This window comes from Colletotrichum costaricense, assembly GCF_030867565.1.
Source record: "Colletotrichum costaricense strain IMI 309622 chromosome Unknown Scaffold_9.1, whole genome shotgun sequence".
In the NCBI taxonomy this organism is placed as follows: Eukaryota; Fungi; Ascomycota; class Sordariomycetes; order Glomerellales; family Glomerellaceae; genus Colletotrichum; species Colletotrichum costaricense.
Genome location: NW_026848238.1, coordinates 113,495 through 132,173, shown reverse-complemented (window position 1 = coordinate 132,173; position 18,679 = coordinate 113,495). Strand labels below are relative to the sequence as shown.

At 53.3% G+C, this 18,679-nt stretch overlaps 6 protein-coding genes across 6 annotated transcripts; 3 read left to right on the top strand and 3 right to left on the bottom strand.

Moving 5' to 3' along the window:
• Nucleotides 1–2,070: 2,070 nt before the first annotated feature.
• On the top strand, nt 2,071–2,292 carry CCOS01_08856 (uncharacterized protein; the record flags this gene model as incomplete). Its single annotated transcript, XM_060457016.1, has 1 exon — nt 2,071–2,292. The coding sequence occupies one exon, from the start codon at nt 2,071–2,073 to the stop codon at nt 2,290–2,292; it is 222 nt and encodes a 73-aa protein (XP_060311716.1).
• Nucleotides 2,293–3,387: 1,095 nt separating this feature from the next.
• Nucleotides 3,388–3,750, bottom strand: CCOS01_08855 (uncharacterized protein; the record flags this gene model as incomplete). The annotated part of the gene is made up of 2 exons (XM_060457015.1): nt 3,388–3,468; nt 3,523–3,750. 2 exons carry the CDS (start codon nt 3,748–3,750, stop codon nt 3,388–3,390), a joined length of 309 nt encoding a protein of 102 aa, XP_060311715.1.
• Nucleotides 3,751–7,837: 4,087 nt separating this feature from the next.
• CCOS01_08854 (uncharacterized protein) lies at nt 7,838–8,122 on the top strand (the record flags this gene model as incomplete). Its single annotated transcript, XM_060457014.1, has 1 exon — nt 7,838–8,122. One exon carries the CDS (start codon nt 7,838–7,840, stop codon nt 8,120–8,122), a length of 285 nt encoding a protein of 94 aa, XP_060311714.1.
• A 333-nt stretch (nt 8,123–8,455) lies between these two features.
• Nucleotides 8,456–8,997, top strand: CCOS01_08853 (uncharacterized protein; the record flags this gene model as incomplete). Its single annotated transcript, XM_060457013.1, has 2 exons — nt 8,456–8,623; nt 8,689–8,997. The coding sequence occupies 2 exons, from the start codon at nt 8,456–8,458 to the stop codon at nt 8,995–8,997; spliced, it is 477 nt and encodes a 158-aa protein (XP_060311713.1).
• A 1,369-nt stretch (nt 8,998–10,366) lies between these two features.
• On the bottom strand, nt 10,367–10,480 carry CCOS01_08852 (uncharacterized protein; the record flags this gene model as incomplete). The annotated part of the gene is made up of 1 exon (XM_060457012.1): nt 10,367–10,480. One exon carries the CDS (start codon nt 10,478–10,480, stop codon nt 10,367–10,369), a length of 114 nt encoding a protein of 37 aa, XP_060311712.1.
• A 5,246-nt stretch (nt 10,481–15,726) lies between these two features.
• CCOS01_08851 (uncharacterized protein) lies at nt 15,727–17,210 on the bottom strand (the record flags this gene model as incomplete). The annotated part of the gene is made up of 3 exons (XM_060457011.1): nt 15,727–16,464; nt 16,521–16,787; nt 16,857–17,210. The coding sequence occupies 3 exons, from the start codon at nt 17,208–17,210 to the stop codon at nt 15,727–15,729; spliced, it is 1,359 nt and encodes a 452-aa protein (XP_060311711.1).
• Between the last annotated feature and the right edge of the window lie 1,469 nt (nt 17,211–18,679).

The window sequence follows — 18,679 nt, the reverse complement described above, 5'->3', positions numbered from 1 at the left end:
ACTGCGAGAGATCGGCTTGTAATCCATAGGCATCTGGTGGGTGTCTGCAGGAGAGTCCGAGTTGGGCGTCTAGCGCTCGCGTGTAGCACTTTGAGAGATGCCAGTCTTCAATAGCGGATAGCTATTAGTACCTTAGTTCGAAATAAAGCTACCTAGTAGTTTTCAGTCATTCTAACAGTTGTCCGTATCGTCTACCTTGTTCGTACATGTGCCCTTCTATAGTTCTGTGCCGGAATCTCTTGTGCCAATTTTCAGAAATAGCCTGCCTGGATTCGCGGAAGTCTCGCGATGAAGAGGTCCGATAATCCCTGTGTGTGTCTATGACCAGATTTACGACTTGGAAAGCTAGCTTCAAGGCCATACGGTGCCAAAATTTGGATATTCAAGCGCCAGAGTGCGGTCTTTAAAACCAGGGAATCGAGACGGAACCCCGTGGCCACTCCATATTCTATTTCAAGCCAGCAATGATGTCAGTGAGCAGCAGGCCAATATAAATCGTAAATCGTCAATCCTTTCCTCTCGTGTTAGAGTCCTACTGATAAGATAAACCATCACATCCCCAGAACATGTCGATGCTCTCTGCTTCATGGATACTATACTCCATCCGTGAACAAGATCAAAGATTTCTCTAAATTTGCGATTTGAACCAGATTTCTGTTCCTTTGGGATAACACTACCCTGGAAGCTGGAACACCCATTTCGCGCCGCGCCGAGCGGCATGACCAGAAAAGCCATGTTGACGATGAGCAGTACTGGTTGTCTTGTCTTCACGTTGGAGTTGCCAGAGTACTGCTCCGTGGCTGAAAATAGTCCATGATTCCAACGGAGCATCTGCCACGTTCTGATGGATTTCAGCAAGGACACGGCATATTGGAGCATTGATGATGCCAGTATTTGGATGTGGTGTATGCCGATATGCCGTACATAAGTCCACGTATTGCTGCGACGGTGAAACCGGCAAGACTCTTGATAACAGCGAAACGCATGCTACGAGGTCGAGATGATAGCTCATAGTCTTGGAACAACACCAGGTCAGTAAAACAAACCGCACCTCTGGACATGACTTTGTGTCATATAAAGTTGCCAAGTGATCTTCAAGTGATCTCTCGCCCATGCTTTTTGGGCTGCTAGCCAATGTTGTCCGTCCATATGCACCTAGTCCATCAAACTTATATATCATGCCTCCTGAAGCATTTTGGCATGCAATCAGAAGCTGAGGGATTTGCAATTTAAGTGTCTTGTTCCATCCCGGCTTGCCGTCGTCAAGTTCGCGCATTGGATGAGTTTGGTGCTGTAGAGGTCAGAACATGGGCCTCAAATAGTTCGCTTCCGGCCCATGTTGGTCTACGCAGTTATCGCGCGAGCCAATGCAACAGCAGCCGTGAGAATAATGAGGGCAGCATTTCCTCGAGATACCAAGGGTTAGGCAGTGGTGCAAGTCTGTGATGCGTCCTGTTGTAGTACTGTCTGGCGAGCGTGGAGTTAGCATGAGAGAATAATTTTGAACTTTATGACCGGAGGTAACTTGTAGTCTTCACGGCCTGTGACCACATCTTTGGTGTGCGGGGACTTGGTCACTTTACACGAACGCTTGATTGACGTATGAAGTTAAGCTTAAGGTAGTAGTGGGGAGAACCCTTGAGGCTCGACTCGAAGACAACTTTTAAAGTTATGTTACGTGATCAGTCAAGATCAAATCTGCCTCAGTAGGAAGACGAAAATGCCAGACACTGCAAGAAACAATGACATCTTGGGGCCAGGTCTATCCATTCGATGTAGCACTTGAGCACAGCGCACATCACTCAAGTATCGAGGCGTAAACTCGTACCAAGACGACAACATCGCGGCTATGAGAGCCATACACCACAAACCACTACGTAAGTAGACCACGACGTTGATGTTAAAAGGGCCAACAGCTTTGGCAAACTAAGTCACTCGCCAACGAGTCCATCGAGACGACTGTCCGTACTCAAGTCTCTGGTGGCAGCCACTCGCCGACATCGAGTCACGGCATTCGGCATTGCCCAATCCATCCCTCACACCATCTCTCAATCTCATAAAACTTTTTCAATGCCGACATCGCCGATGCCGGACACCTCAAAAAGATTCAAACACACAAAGAAATGGAAGAGAAAACGGAACGACAAGAGTCAAGAACACACCCACCCAGACGTCCCCGAGTCAGGCTCTGACCCCCATCTGCCACTGGCGCTCTGGCGCTCTCCATGCGCGCGCCCCCAGTATGCCCCCCCGGCACCAGCCGCCGGCCGTACCCGAAACCACGGGCAGTAACCCGCGCACGACCAGGGCCTTCATCCCGCGCAGAAGAAGAAATCGCGGCAGACAGAAGGACACTAGTTATCCGTAGCGCGCATGCATGTGTGTGCATGCAACGCTGCTCTCCAGACTTTGCCGTCTCTGGGCTCCTGGAGTCCGGGACACAAGCCTGGACTTGCACTGCGGGCGAGGCAGCTGCAGCTTGACCAAGGTAAGATAGGCTCAATTCTCTGTTCCGGCGCTGGACCTGCAGAGGAACACCACTGACGGAACCCGTCTGTTGGATTCGACTATGACTATGCATGTGCCTCAACTGTTGAGCGTGGGGGGGCAGCACTGCTGTGCATTGTTGGCCGTCATGACCGTCAAGGACTCAGACGCATTGCAGACATTTTCCCCCAATAATAATCACTCACTGCATCATGAAATAGGCACAAAGATATACTTTAACTGATTTGTATTCATTCTCGCGGGTCCCATGCTCTGAGCCGAGGCGCAGCTCTCACCGCTACTCAGCCCAAGATGAAGCTCCACTGCTCGCCTTCGTTGCCTCGCAACAGTCTTATCTTGCTAACCTGTAGCCACGCCGTCCCGCAACGGGGTACAGTACGTGTATGATGCCTCCGCTGCACAAATCCCCCTAGTTGACATTTATCCACTCATGCAAAATAACAAGTCAGCTCTCGACGTTTGAGTCAAAGAGTCTCTGGTGATAATGCCCCAAAACCATCTAGATGCGAACCATGACGCTATCGCAGGCCGTTGCGATCAATGCAATAACAATTAAAACGAAAGGCGGTGCCGTAGAAATGCGGATTTCTGCTTTGGCTCCCGTGATTTCCATGCGGGTTGCTGTCCTCTCTTTGGACATAAAGCCGTTCTAGTGACCCAGCGGAACATGCAACGCTGATAAAAACAAACGCCAGTGTACCCAATGCCACACAGAGGAGGGTATCGAGGTGAGGAAGGGAGGCGAGAAAGTCGACACAGGTATCCATGCTGGATAAACAGAGTCGACGTGAAAGGGGTATGAAATTCAAGCGCTCGCAAAGGGTATCGCGGTGATGGCGATCTATATCAAAGAAGATGGAGAGCTGAAAGAGGGCGCGCTTAGTGCTTCTTGTCGGAGCTGGCAGAGTGCTGCTTCGAGGAGTGGTGATGATGCTTGTGAGAAGAGTGGTGTTTGCGGACCTTGAAAAAGTCAGTGGCGGTCGCGAGCAGGCTTTAAGAGGCATTGTGGCTTACCCGTTGGCGACCGCGGTGCTCCTCCTCGTCCGAGGAACCGTTGCTCAGACGTCTCCTCTCCTCCTCATACCAGGTGCTCAAAGACTTGCCGCCAAACATGAGATCGTCATCTTCGATGATGGTGGCCTGGATCCAGCCTTGTGAAGCGAGGTCAAATTCTCTAGCGTTGGGATCCATGGCGCTGGCGTTGGGAACAACATAGTAATATTGGTCTTGTGCTGGTGACATTTTGTATGTGTCTGCTAGTGGCGGCTAGTTGTGGACTGGAAGGCGGGTAGGAATGCAAGATGGGATGGAATGCGCGGGTCCTTTATGGTTGTGTTTTGTGTAGACGTGAGATAAATGACGCGTGATGCTGGTTTTCGCGTAGATGAGTTGCTTGGCTGATGGTGTTTTGAAAAAGCCGGGGTGATCGCAGCTGGAGTTATTTAAGCCTCCAAGACAGGGACCCTTGAGTTATAGCTGGGACGGGGTGGCAGAGAGCAGGGAAGTCTGGACTCTGGAATTCGGAATGACGGGAGGGTGTGCTGGAAATATCGACGAAAGCGACAAAGAATCCAGGCGGGCGGGCGTTCGGATATCCAAGGGTCCAGTAAAAGAATTTACTGGCAGAGTAGGAAATGTTCGCTTTCCTTTGTTCGGTTGCCGATGAGAATAAGGCAGGGCGAGACAGCACTAGACGGTGTGGGTTGGATCGAGTAGAGGGCGGATCGGAGGAGCGGTAGTGAGTAGAGGCGTATGTGTGTAGACTTGTATGAGGCGGCGGAGGAGGAGGCTTATTGTGAGATCGTCGAGGCCCTTTGAAAGTTCGGTCACTGCGGTATGGCGGGATGTCAGAGTCGCGGAATAGAATAGAAAGAGAATCGGGAGGAGGCCGTCACGATGGATGCGGGTGAAGGCTGGGTTATTATGGATTATGGGATTGTGGGCTGCAAGGCAGCAAGTGCGAGGGTGCGGTCCTTTCCCCGTATTATTTCAGGTTGGCCTCGCGTGGCGGGAAGGAGCACCGTAGGTACCGAACCCGCTGTGTGTGGGTGTGGGAAGGAAGGGGGAAGGAGACGGAGTGACATGTGTGAACTTGTGAGAAGGAGGGAAGGAGGGGGCAGGGGTGGACTTCCCGGTCTGTGCAGAGTGGGAAGGAAGTGGGCGACCCCCTTCCCAGTGGAGACCGAGTAAGGTAAGGTAGGGCAACCGCGGGCAGGGGTGGAGAGAACAGGCGAGGGCGCAAGGGGGGGGGGGGAACGGAAAACGGAGAGCGAAACGGTGCGATGGCCTTTCGTTGATGACTTCCAAGTCCGTTTTAATGGGTACACGCACCTAACAAATGGAAGTAAGTAACTCACCCACACCTCACCGAAATGGAAGCAAGGTAGAGGCCAGAGAGAGCCTAACGCGAAAGTCCGGGGGAGCTGGACACACATCGGGTCGAGTTCAGCCCAGCTGCCCAGGTCAGGACCAAAGGGACTGTGCAGCTTCAGTGCCAGCTGCTGTGTGTTGGCACTGGTAGGTAGGTCCTACGTGGTCGGCTGGCTTCACCTCTCAGCTGAAGACGCGTCTTCTCGGTGACTCTTGTCTCAAATCTCGTTCCTTCTGCCCAGCAAGTCGGAATGGCGGAGGCAGGGGGGTCGCATTCAATAGTCAATAGTCGGAGGGCAGGCTGACTGAGAGAGTCTGAGGTGAGGTGAGGTGCGTGAGCCTGATATTGGATTGGGTACGGTGTACGGAGTGCAGAGTATTGGTCCACTTGATGCACGAGTGCCACACTGCGGTGGTTTGCTGATGCCGAGACGATGGCATTGGTGCTGATGGCGAGGCCGATACCGAGTATTGAGACTGCTGATGCGGCCTTGTTTCGGCTCAGCAGGCCGCGAAGTGTCGGGTCTGAGTTTTGTGGGTGAAGGACTTGTTGGACTTGAAGATTCCCGTCAGAAGAAAAGAGTCAGAGTCGGAGGAATCAGACTGGTGGTGCCCGATGTTGATGGTGTTGGTGCGGGGGGTTCCGGAAGTGGAAGCGTAGGTACTTTCATGATACCACCGGCTTCGGTCGTGATGATTCAACTACCTTATTGCTGGACTCCTTCGCTCCGTCCAAGTCGGCGACGTGGCTGTAACTCTAGCCCGTTGCAAGCTTTGCTCCGTGAGATGGCTTGGGGTAATCTGGACTGCCGACGTGTCGGTGTCCGGAATGAAGGCTACCATAGGAGCTTAGATGGACCATCGGAGAGGTCTGGACTCTCGGGGTATTTGCAACCTCAAAATGTGCAGCCTGCTTCTGGATGGCCTGGGCGGCCTAGATGGCCTGGATCGTGGACCACGACGATGCGATTGGGGGAGAGGGTTTGAAAGTCTACACTGTCCGTAGGTACTACGGTGTTTATTTGCCCGGCAGCTGAACACTTTGGAATATCCGTGTATGGCGTTGGCCGTGCGTGAGATACAGATACATCTGGAGACATTGGGCAGCTGAGGCATATTGCCGAGAGAATACACGAAAGACAGCGCTAAGTCGGTGCAGGTCGTGATTTTACCTATAGATCTGAGATTGGTATATCTGTATCGATCGAATGTCTGGCTAATCCCATCACTCCCTGCACTTTGGTGTTTCTTCTTTCTGCCGAGGGCCCCGGGGATCCGTTTGAAACGGAAGAATAAAGGACAAGGCAAAGGGCGGGTATCCGTAGAGCAAGATATACCAAGGTACTGCGTAAGGTAGTAGTATCATGGATGATGATGGCGAAAAGGCAGATTATCTGTAATCTTGTGTCATTCCCGGCCTTCTTATCCGTGCCTTATCTGGCGGCTGTCATAAAATAGGACCGCAGCACGACCGGGCGGTATTGGATCGAGCTGACGAGAGGCGAAGATAAAATGACAGAATAACAGCGACAAGCACATCCTGATGGGAGTCGATTGCCGGACTACGTACTTGGTATTCAATCATTGAGCCATGAATGAGTCCATGACACGGCCGAGGATTGCAGCGATGATACAGCACTCAAAACCTGGGACCGGCGGCGAGTAATGACGCGGATAACAGTTCACTGTAAGCCCTGGGCAAGTATCCGTACACGCCGAGAACGGAATACGTCCGTTCCTGTCAGCACCAGGGCGGCCGTCCGTGGCTGAAGGCCAAAGTACCTTTACACTGCCATGATCTGCAGATGTACATGTCGACCCTCTCACCTCTTACACGGAGGGGAAACCTTGGGGTGCATGGCCACCAGGCAAGACAGGGCTCCGGGGGAGGGCACTGGCACATTGCGGGCTGCAGGTTACCTCCTCAGGCGGGAGTCAGGCACCCTAGAAGGCAGGTCGCGGCGTCGCTTCGGCCATGGCAGGCAGAAAAGGCAGAAGACTAACCAGGCCCTTCAACACGATCCCATCTCTTGTCTTTTCTGCTGAGGGGATTTTTGAGAAACAAGATGGGGAAAAGGAAGACACGGCGCCTCGGGCGGACCAGGCGTGGATTTCTCGGGTCGGCCGTCTTCCGTTGAGATAACGAAGCGAAACGGACTTTGAGGCCAGGCACGGGTGACCATGACCGAGGCAAGACGGTTCGTAACTACCTAAATTCGGATACGGCGTTCAGGACTGGACGAGATACGGATGATAGGTACGGAGTACGCAGGTACTTTGCTTTACGAGACCGGCTGACGGCGAATGGAAGGTGACCTGCCGCGAGGAGTGAGAACTCGCTGAGGATGGAAGGCAGCCCTTACTCTAGGTACAAGACATGGAGCGACGGATACGTACCGACGTACCTGCCTTTACCTTCTTCTTGTTTTGCACTTGCGGTCCCCTGATTTGCAGGGCTGCACCACCAGGGCACCTCGGTTCCACCAATGTCTCCATCCAAAAGATGGGGGGTTCCTTCCACTTTTGACACTGACACACCGACCGTCAGTCTGTCGCCCACCGTCCCAATCTACCGTCTACGCCATCTACACCGTCTTTCATCTCACCGAGTGAGGTGAGCGTCTCTCCTTCAAGTTTCTCGTCCAAAGGCTCCAACTTTGTGCATTTGTCTCGCCTGCCAGATTATCTCCGTCTTCAGCCCGCCAATGACACGCCAACCTGCTGCATTTCTCCAGTCACTGGCTCCCGCTGTCTGTTTCGTCGAGAATAAGGTCTTTACTTTTCAACCAAACGCACGCTCGAACCTCGCAGGTTATTGTTTTTTTATTTAGCTAATCGACGCCTCTACCCGTAAAGAGTATTTCCGTCCGTCGTCGCCTTTGTTGATCGTCTGCCTCGTAAGTATTCCCGAGGCCCCTGGTGTGTCAAGAGTCAAGATACCAAAGGGCCGCTGCAGATCATGTCAAGCTTCGGATCTTGGCTCTTGTCCCTTTGCAGATACCTACAAGTGCCAGAGTACATTGGTACCACACCCGCAGCGTTGTTGAGCCTCGAATACCTGACTCGGAAAATGATGTGCGCCAGCCAAGCATGTGTATCGCCTCTTGAATCCTATGGCGGAACCTGGCCGACAAACACGTCATATCAAAGATGGATGAGACGCGCGAGACTGACACGAAGAAACACTCGACACGACATCGCCATCAGCTCGTCCGCTAGAGAACCTCACGAAGTACTGGTATAGCCAGACATTGTACAAACACGCTGGGGCTCCTATGCTCGTCCTGCTTGCGTGTCCATCTCGCACTCTGAAGCATTAGACCGACAACCTTGATAAAAGGGTCCGAATCTCGAGACAGGGCAGCGTCGACGACGGTGACAAGGCTCCGTCAAAGGGACTGATACGGTGATGGATGGACGGCACATCCTTCTCTTGGCTTGGCCCCTCTGCCCCTTGGTCTGTGGCCTCTATCGTTTCCTCCTCCTGGATCTTGGAAGGCTGTGCCAAAGGACCAACCCTGCAATCAAATACGGACGCTACCCGTTCTGCCCTGAAGGCCCGTCCGGATATTGCTGAATGCAATGGGGACCTCGGATGCTGAACCACGGTTACACTGTCCACAGCCTTTTTAACTGGGCACCCGTCAGTGTCATCCTTGAATCTGGATATCAAAAAAAGAACGAGCTGCCGATTGTCATCTCGCCATCTGGGGCATCTGGGGGCATACGCGCATCGGTATGCGACGTGCAATTTTATCGGTTCATCGCCAGCGATCAACTCATTTAACCCCCAGAATATCATCACGCCAGACTGATGCATCGCCCCATGCCCCGTACCCAAAATCTGCTTCTGGACAGACTTGCTCGAGACTGAAGGACCTGACAGCGGAATCCGTCTGTGAGGCCACCATCCGTGCTCTTCTTGAGCCGTTTTTGGCTGCTCGTCGCGCCAACACTCCTCCCCTCTTTCAACCCCAGACGTCCCCTCATTTCATCAAAACAGCCATTATCAAAATAGCTGCCGCAGTATGGATGGACCGCCTGGGTATCAAAGCACAATCTCGTCTCATATGCCCGCCGTTGACCACGCCAGCGGGAAGAGGCGCGATAACAAAATAGAAGGAGGGGGAAAAAAACATGGGATGCCTATTCGGGCAGTCAGCCAACACTTGCAATATCCACCAGTCGCACGAAGGTCTCCTGAGTCTAGAGTCCAGTCATCTGCATCTCGCCATCTATTTCAAATAAAGGAAGCCAGACCATGTCATGTTGCGGTACTTGGAACCCGAGACGGATGGCGCTCTCGACCCCGTTGTTCCGTACCCTAATGTTCATTGTTCTAGTTTCGTACCCAACACTAAATGTCCATGGTGCGAATTATCCCGCGCTGCTAGCCAATTCGCGAAAACGCACCCAATCGCCATGCTTTGGTCATGGAATATGGCCCAAAGTCCATCCCAGGTGTCTAGGTTTGCATTCGGAGCCCCTCCATTGGATCGTCTGCCTGGCTACTAGGCCCCCAACGAGGATGGATGAGTCGGGCTTACTTTTGTTTCTGTAGAAGACACACGCATGCTGCATCTCGTACCTGTCACTCGCGTGTAACCCCATCGCAGGCCCGACAAATGGGCTGCGTTGAGGAGACGATTTAGACTTTAGCATCTCGTCTTCGCGTTGGGCGCGGAACGTGGTACAACAAGAATACAAGAGCACGCAACTGAGTAGTGGCATCGCAGTCATCCTTGCCGTTCTGGCCTTTCATCCACGCGTTTCCCGCGCTGGCCTCGGTGACCTCCTTTGGCCTCTCTGGATCCCAAAAGTGCCATGAACCCCCATATGACGACTCATCACCGAAATACTAGGCATCGAGCTCAAGTGGGTGGTCTGTCAGATGCCAGATGTTGGGGATGTAACCTTTGAGCAAGACCATCAACCCCTCCTCCCCCCTCACACTCTTAAGGACAAGAGTATGTGTAGCCGCCGGACCGTTTGGCATGGCATCCCACCACGACTTCGCAGTGTCCTCCTGCCCAAACCGGTCACGGGCGGCGGACATGGCGAGAATATCACGGCGTGCTCACCTGGACTCGTCAACGGTCCGGCGAACCAGAGCCTCGTGACTTTCCGGCCAGTCACCCGCTTCCCACCCACCCATCCCGTAGCCGCATCTCCCGCCAGTGCGGAGCCCAGATGGAGGGACCAAAGACGCACGACATGGCCCCTTCTCTTGGGTTGTTGGTTGGGCTGCTCACCAAGGGTGGTTGCTGATGCTCGAGCTGTGCCACGATTGCTTCCGTCAGCAACACCCCGACTTTTCCACCAGCAAAGACGTGAGTTTTCCCTCTTGTATCTGCTCCAAATGGCGGCACAGGCATCGGCCCGGTCATGTCATGTATGGAACCTCGTCTGTGGCTGGTGCTTACCAGATGCGATCCCCAAAGGCACGTTGTGCGTCCCAAAGCTACCCACGGAACGTAAGTAAGTCGGGTTACAGCGGATTCGGTGCATCAGGGTCCTTTGCGGCCGGGCGATCGCTGGGTACCCCGCGTCGACAGAGAGGGGGCGCCGAGGCCATGGGAGGATGGAAGCGCGCAGCGAACATGGAGAAGGATAATCCGCAGGGCCGTGGTGGAGGGGTGTGTGTGTGTGTGTGTGCTTCGGTGTGCTTCGGCGCCTTTTCACCGCCTGCTCCGCGTCTGCCCGAATAAACATTCCTTAGGGTAGATGCTACAGAAGATGGCACGGAAGACTACGTACGACAGGACTGAGGACTCCAGACCGCTGACCGTCCGGCCGGCCATCCATACACCCTCCGTTACAGTTTTCCGTTGGCCATCTCAGAGTTCTAGGTACCGTATCCGAAGACAGGATTACCTAGATGCCTAAGCCCAAGTGTGCAGGATTAGTCCCAACATGAATCTTTACGGTTCAAACCAAACACGCACACACCGTATCCGTAGTGTACAGCATGTCGTCTCAAGTCACCGAATTCCACGCGACAATGGAGATACGTACACCGACCGACTCGGGCATAGCCGAAAGAGCACCGACTCATTCACGCACATTGCGACCATCCCGTATGAAACGGCCTGAATCAGTTCTCGCGGGATCTACTGGCCTTCTTCGACTCAGCTCGAGTCCTCGTAGCGGTCATGGCAGCGTCGCGCATGCCATCCAACCGCATGGGGAAAGCCTATTGAGGCCACATTTTGCACCAAGAGTCGAAGAAGAAGAAGAATGTTTTCCCGCACTCAATGCACATCCTCATCCTCGGACCAAGTCCGGCAACGGCAATACTTTGGCGTTTCTTGGGACCGGCTCACCGGAGCAAGGCACGGCGTTTCGAGGAAGGACTTGATTGACCAACTGCAACTGTATCTCGTCTTGTACCCGGAGTATCGCTTGGCACGCTGCAGAAAACCTAGAATCTCTCACAGAAGAACTCTGATCGTCGCGCATGCCGTATAGACACACGCATCCACACTTTCGTAAACCGGGCGCTTCAAGTAGGTATACCGGCAAAAGTGTCGGCTCCTTTCTTTTGAAGTTACGGGCCGCGCCAGACGCACGGAAAACGGTCGGTGAGGCCCGCCACAAGGAGATGGCCGCCGGGCAGAGAGCCACATGTCAAAAAAGTGTCAAGAGGATGGAAGATCTCGATTTGCGGCTTATCGCGGGGATGGGGGTTAAGTCACCAGCTGCGATCTCGTTCAACCAATCCTCGGTGAAGAGGCGGGGATCAGGGTTGGTTTCCAGAGCCATGAGGCAGCAGTCACGAGGACCCAGAGCCTTGCCGCAAGTTGCAACGCATATATCTATTCAGTGCTCTATAGACGATTGCCGTGAAGAGTGAGTGATTGGGTTCGAGTGCCGGCCAACGGCGGGCATCCTTTGTCCAGTTGTGGCATGCCGCATGACGGGCGCCTTGCCGGCCGGCAAAGGCCATGTGACCGGTTCGCTCTCTGGTAGGTACCGACGCCGGACCAATATGGGCATTCCTGAAGGTTTGGATGTTTGATGCACACTTCACCCAGACAAACAGAAACATCATTGGTGATGTTATGTTTTATGCACGATACCCGCCGACGGCGCGGCGGCGACACACTACAGTCGATTCTACCGTACACGTTTTCAAACGGCGGGATGTAGTATACAAAGGGATTTTGCGGTACTTGGCGAGGTGTGAAGATAGGTATCGCCCTCGGGGTATTTTTCGCGTGTGTTGGCTGCGGCGAACGGCGATCGTACATTACTTCGGGGGAAACGTCTCCGCAGCTTTCTCACCAAGAGATCTACATACGGCCGAGGAAACACGAAAGAAGAAGCGTGGGCGGCTCCGCTCACGGGTCCATCTGTTGCAAGTTGCAGGCTTGTAGCGCACATCATTGACCAAAAAGGCTTAAAGGTACAGAGGACCGGGTCGCGGCGGCGAAACATATGCAAAAGAAGAAAGAAAAAAAGGCATTCTTTTGACAAAGATGGCAAATTTTTTGCCTTCCGTCATGACAGTGCTATCTTGCATCGGCGGAGAAGCTCCGGGTTGGGGGCGAATGAGGTTGCGACGAGTTGAAATGCGCGAGTCGTCGCAAGTTTTGGTGATGGAGTCAATCAACGTTTTAGTTTCTGCGTTAGTTACTGCGTATGGAGGTGTGGATGGTGTTCATGCCCCTCGTCTTTTGGGGTCCGATGCAATACGGTTGAACCACATGGTGACAGAACACACTCACCCCCCATAAAGGTTCCGATACCGCATGCACACCGCACCGAACCGTCGAACTTGATGTTTGTGTGGATGTCAAGCAGACCGAACTGTGGGAAAACGGAATCATCAGATCAGCCAAACCGACGGAGAGTGAGAGTTGGATTCATGGGGTGGTTGTTCCACAAGGCACAAAGACGGTGAGCATAACAGACAGGTTTCGCCACGGGATGGAGTCATGGTATCGTGGAAATCGTGACAAGAGGTTTTCCATGTCGTTCATCAACTGAGACGCGGCGCGTGGTCCGGCGTCGTGGCGATGACGTCAAGGTTCGATGGAGGGGCAGAAGGGGGGGGGGGGGGCGGGGGTTCATCCTCTTCTTCTTCTTCTTCGTCTTCTCCGTCTTCTTCGAGTTATCCTTGCCGGCTGTTTGGGTTTCCTGCTCGGGAGGGACCAACCCCGCGCATACTGTCACTATTACACCACAGATGCACTACTTTACTCACTTTTGTACGCACAAATGCTGTGCCCATTGACTAGCAAAAGGGTACTCCGTAAAGTAGTTCTGCTTTGCTTGGAGCGGCGGCGAGAGGGGCAACAGGAGCCAGTGACAACATCGTGTCCGCTTCGGAAGCGACGTTTCCAGGGGGGTTAAACTCTTTGGCAGCTCCATCCGCGCGGGAACCCTGGGAAAGGAAAAAAGAGGCTTCGCGGCGTGGCGTGGCGTAGCGTGGCGGGCAATGACATCAGCGAGGAAAAAAGATTTCAACACCAAACTGATTCGTGGCGGAGGGACTTACATAGATGCCTGCGAGAATCCTTACCTTGCAAGTTGCCTTGCCCGGCCCAGTGACGGTGACAGAGCAACTGGAGCCGTGTCAGTCGAATGCAGCGGGATGCAAAGAACCCGGAATCCTGGGAGAGTTTAAACGGTTTCTCAGGAGTCAAGGGGGCCATTGGGCCGTGGGTTGTTGGTGATTACACACATACAGAGAAAGGATCAAAAAGACAAAAGGTAAAAAGCTAGAATGAGCCCTACGACGAAGTTACGTCGCCCCGGGTCGGGTCCCCCCCCCCCCCCCCACCCTAACGCAAATCACTTTAAAATCAAGGCACCTCGTTTAGAGGGGGAGGGAAAAGGCTCTTTCTGGGAGTTTGCCATGTGGCTGGTCGCCTGGCCGCTGGACTCAAACTGCTTGCAGAAGACTTCCGTGCCTGACTGACCCTGACGTGGGTGACGTTCACCTTTGCTAAGGTAGCCAACCCCCACCACGTCACTGGCGATGATCTTCAAGGGTTGCTGAATCGTATCGTGCAGCGAGGTGACTACGCTTTCCGCGGGAGTATGTAGATATTTGCCATGCCTGTCTATTTCGGATTGGATAGTATGGTAAGCCCGGGGCGGTGTATCACAGTTTGAGAGTCCTTCTAAGCTGCGTCTCGTGATGGTGAGGCGGTGCTGCTTGGTGCTGATGCGGATGCTGATCAAGGAAGAGTCCGTCGTAAAACCAATCAGTCTCGTGTTGGTTGGCGCTTTTCTCATACCTTATTCTACCGTGTAGGAATTCTCGGATTTCAAGTCACACCCTGCAGATCTTGGGATTACCCGAGGGATCGTAAACGGTATCAAAGCAAAAGAATCAATGGCTGCGAAAACGGATGGCCGAAGGACACCGGGTAATGCTGTTATCCCCCCTCGGACCCCCTCCGCCTTGGATTATGCGTTCTTGCCGGGCTTTTTTGGCTTGCCTTAACTCGCGACAGGGGAAATGGGTGAACCGTGCTGTGCTGTATTGTCCTGCTGTCGATGCCGAGGCCGTCTGCCGCCTGCCCTGAATATGATTGAAACGCCAGAAACTCTTCCGTGGGGACAAAAATCGTGTACCTGGACATACTTGCGACACGGCTCGCGCATATTGGAATACGGACCGCGGTGCGCCGCAAAACGGTCTGGCGGGGTCGAGGCCCGTAAAAGCAGTGAGGTCATTGCGGGATGTAGGATGCAAATGACAAGACGGCAGGTGGTGCCCAGGGGGAGGGGGGAAACAAGAAGGCCGCGGTCTTTTTTCTTCAATCTGGTTTCTACGGGTTGATTCGGGTAGTTCGGCCGGGAGAGTTCATGCAACTTCTGAGAAAACGTCAACGATTAGAAGGCCTCTCGACCATCGATCGTGCGGATCGGACGGGATCGTGGACGGACTTGGGAGGGGCCAGTCGGGAGAATAAATGGGGCTTACGGGACTGCCGGTGCCGTCCGGGATGGGCGGAGTGGTTTCCTGAATTTGCTTCGGGCTTTTGTCTTTTTTTCTCTTGCGGCCATCTCCTGGCAATCCTCGTCGGACTTGTGAGTGAGTATATTCGTATTCTTCAGACATACTGGCTATCTACCCCCCTAGACATATCCTTCTCATCACGGATCTGAATATTTTAAAAGGGGGAATATCCGGCAGTGTGCTCAGACACGCTTCTGCCACTAGGAGGTCTTGTCGCCGTTTCGGACCCGAAGGAGGAGTATTCAGCCGCGCTTCAAATTTCCCATGATGACAGAACATATGCTAAAAAAAAAAAGAAGAAAAACGAAAAGACGGATGGAAGCTTGCGAGGCTTGGGCATGCGTGGGTACGTGTGTGCAGCTCGCTCGGCCTCGCCTACAGCTTCTAGTTCTGCTTGGGGAGGCCGACAGCCTGCGATGTTAGGGCTCGAGACCCGCTCAGGTTTATGTAGCCTTTGGGATACTAGACGATGGGTAATTTCGGCCTTGAAGGGGTCTAGCACAGATGAGTTTCCTTCGTGGGGGACGAGAACCAGAGTTGTCACAGCGGTTGGCAATGTGAATTGAAGTCGGTGCGTGATGAAGTTATACGGGATTTTATAGCATCACAACCGCGAGAGGACGTTGGGGCTATGATACACCTCACATCATGATAAAGTAGCAATGAATAATGTAGATAGTCCATCCCTTTGGTAATCGATAGCTTGCTTGAATATAGTGCTCGCTTCAACGGTGTACATGAAATGCCCCAAACGCCTTGCCCATTTAACCTGGCTCGCAATGTTCTTCCGCCACGCAAATACAACTACAGCACAGATTAGGAAAAAGTAATCGGGAGAACTCCAGACTGCTGTGGGAATCAATCCGACAACGCCTTTACTCCTTCTTCTCCTTCTTCTTGCCCTCATCCTTGGAATCGTCCTTATCCCCATCCTTGGAGTCATCCTCAGACCCGTCCTTGTCCTCAGACTTTTCTTCCTTCTCGTCATCCTGCTTGTTGTCTTCATCCTGCTTGTCGTCCTCATCTTGCTTATCCTCCTCCTTCTCCTCCACCTTCTCATTTTCCTCCTCCTCGGAGTCGTCCTTCTTGTTGGCACCGGTGTCCTTCTTGTCATCCTTCTTGCTCTTGCTCTTGGAGTCGCCCTTCTTGGCATTCTTCTTCTCCTCCTCCTTTTGCTTCTTCTCTTCTTCCTTCTTCTTCTTCTCAGCCTCTTCCTTCTCCTTTTTCTGCTTCTTTCTCTCCTCCTCCTCGAGCTTAGCCCAGTCCTTGGTGGTATCGGTCTTGCCAAGGTGCATGCTCTCAGCTAGGCCTTCGCCAATATGGGGTTGTGCGTTGCCAATCTTGGTGCGACCAACCAAGCTGACAAAGATGGAGACTCCAACAATGGCAGTCAGGACGAAGCGGTAGATTCCGTACCATTGCGGGGTCCAGCCCTTGTTCTTAGCTCGGGTGTCGGCAAGGTAGAGGAAGGTGAAGGCGGCGAATTGCGAGGTGAGGGCATATTCGACGGGCATGAGGAGGGACGGCCAGGCAATCATAGGCGCGACGACACCCATGCCGTAGCGGAACTTTGTTCGGGTGGGATGAGGCGTCTTTTCGGCGTATTCCATGCCCTGCAGTCGCGTTAGCCCGGTCATTCCGTTACAGTTGACGCGCGGATGCTGCTCACCCAATGGACTGCTCCAAGGAAGGAGATGATGATGGCGCCGTATCCGAGCTGAATGGGCTCGAGGAGGCTCAGCCAGTATTGCGCTGAATCATGATTCATGTAAATATGGTTTGCAAATGTCGACGTAGAGGGCCATTCGAGGTTCAGGTCCCAGCTCAGGTAGACTGTGCTCAGGGATGTAGCAAGGTAGGGCAGAGTGCCTGCAAGACCGAGCAAGTAGGGCTCCCTTGGCACTTCGCTAAGATTGAAGGTATCCTTGACAATGTTCTATCGGTAATGTGTCAATTGGTGTGTACCGTATGATATCTGGGGCGGAGCAGGCTGGTGCAGACTTACCAACTCCTTCTTGAGTCCTCCCGTGAGATCCTCTTCCTTTTGTGTTTTTGCAGGTTCCGGCTCAAAGAGGTGAATCCTAGACGACTCGGTCGAAACCGCCTCGGGATTAGACTCGAGCTTCTTCTTTGCAATCTCGGCCTCGGCCTTCTTATCGATCTTGTCGTAGGGCGAATTTGTGTATCGCGCTTGGAGGGACAAGGGAATCAAACGAGCTTGGAGGGCCGAAGCAGGTCGCCTGGGGGTGTGAAGAGCATTCGACGGAGACCTCGTCGAGAAGGATGTTGACGGGATTGCCGAGGGAGCTGCGACTTTGCGTGGAGCAATCCGCGCGAGTTGACGCGAAGAGCGAAGCATCGTGAGGGAGCTTTTGCGTTTGCTTTCAGGAGCTACCTTGTGTGCGAGGATGGCGAGGTTGATATGGTTTTGGGCAGTTTCAAGTTGTAGTCTAGATGTATGAACGGAAGGAATCAAGGTCGGAATGAAGCCAGCAAACAGTCGTATCCTCTCTGAGAATTGGTGGTATCAATGCCTGTGGGAAGTTGTTGTTGATGATTGTTGAAGCAAAACAAGAGTCCGGCCGAGTGTCTTGAAGGCCTCTTTTGGTGTCGTTCAAGAGAACCAATTAAATCCGCAAAGTGCCTACCTTATCCGATTGCCTCAAGTTGATGTATGGCTCGGGTCCAGAACTGGAACTGGACGTGGAAAACCAAGGCACACAGCTGGTCCACGGTAAGGTCCTCATTGCTCGCGTTTGCATGGCCATCAGATCGCACGCAGCCCAGGCCATCGAGGTTGCCAGAGCTCCAGCTGCCGGATGGTGACGTAATGTGGAGACCTGTCCCATGCCCAAGGTGGTAGGCACCCAGTGACGTCCGGGCCAGAGGCTCCGCATTGGACGAACTAGCAGCTGAGTGGGGTGGAGTACCGCTACTGCTTAGTGGCCCAAGCTCCTCCTCTTCTATCCCCCGCCGTCTGTACCGATGCGATACCACGCCTTGGGTAACTACCTTAGGTACCTGTCTCACCCCTCACCTTACTTACGCAGCCCGTACTCCGCTCCGTACCTTAGGTAGGTAGGTACTGAATTAAGGGAGCACGAAAGGCAGGTGAGTGCATTTCCTCAGTCGTAGGTATTTACCATCGCAAGCGCATATGTAGCAATTAACACAGACATTCCAATGTTGTAGTTCGTCCTAACGCACCAGATCATGATTGAATTTCCAAAACCGAAAAGAGAGAGCACTTGACACTTGCCTACCGTAGCCAAGATTCGTAACCTCTACCGTAAAAACTCGAGCACTTCAAACTTGCGTTAGCCCGTGCTCCCGCTGTCTTACTTACCTTCTGGCCAATACGTGCCTCTGTTCAGAGTCAAGATCTGAAAACGTGGCGGAGATCAGCGAGTTTTTGGTACTGAGAGAGGCTTAACGTGAAGAGTGCACGGGCTAACGCAAGTTTGAAGTGCTCGAGTTTTTACGGTATTCCTCTTTGATGATGGGAGTCGAGTTCCGCTTAAAGCAGTGATACGGAGTACAGATACGTACAAACTTGAGTGAAGGCCTTACCGAATTGGGCTATGATGCAGGTATGTAGCTACCTCCCTCGACTGAGGTCCGGAGTACTGTGTAGTCGGTAGACCCACCCTGCCGTGGCTCAACGGGTCCACTAGAATCCACTTGTAGACGTCTGTGACGGTCCATTCGGAGCAGGAGCAGTTGAAGTTCTGGCAAGAGGCAGCGGGCAGCCACACAGTCTGCCCTGGGCCGAGCTGTTGCCCTGGCCTGTTTCTGGCTCTGGTGCGGGGGAAGGCACTTTGGCAGCTG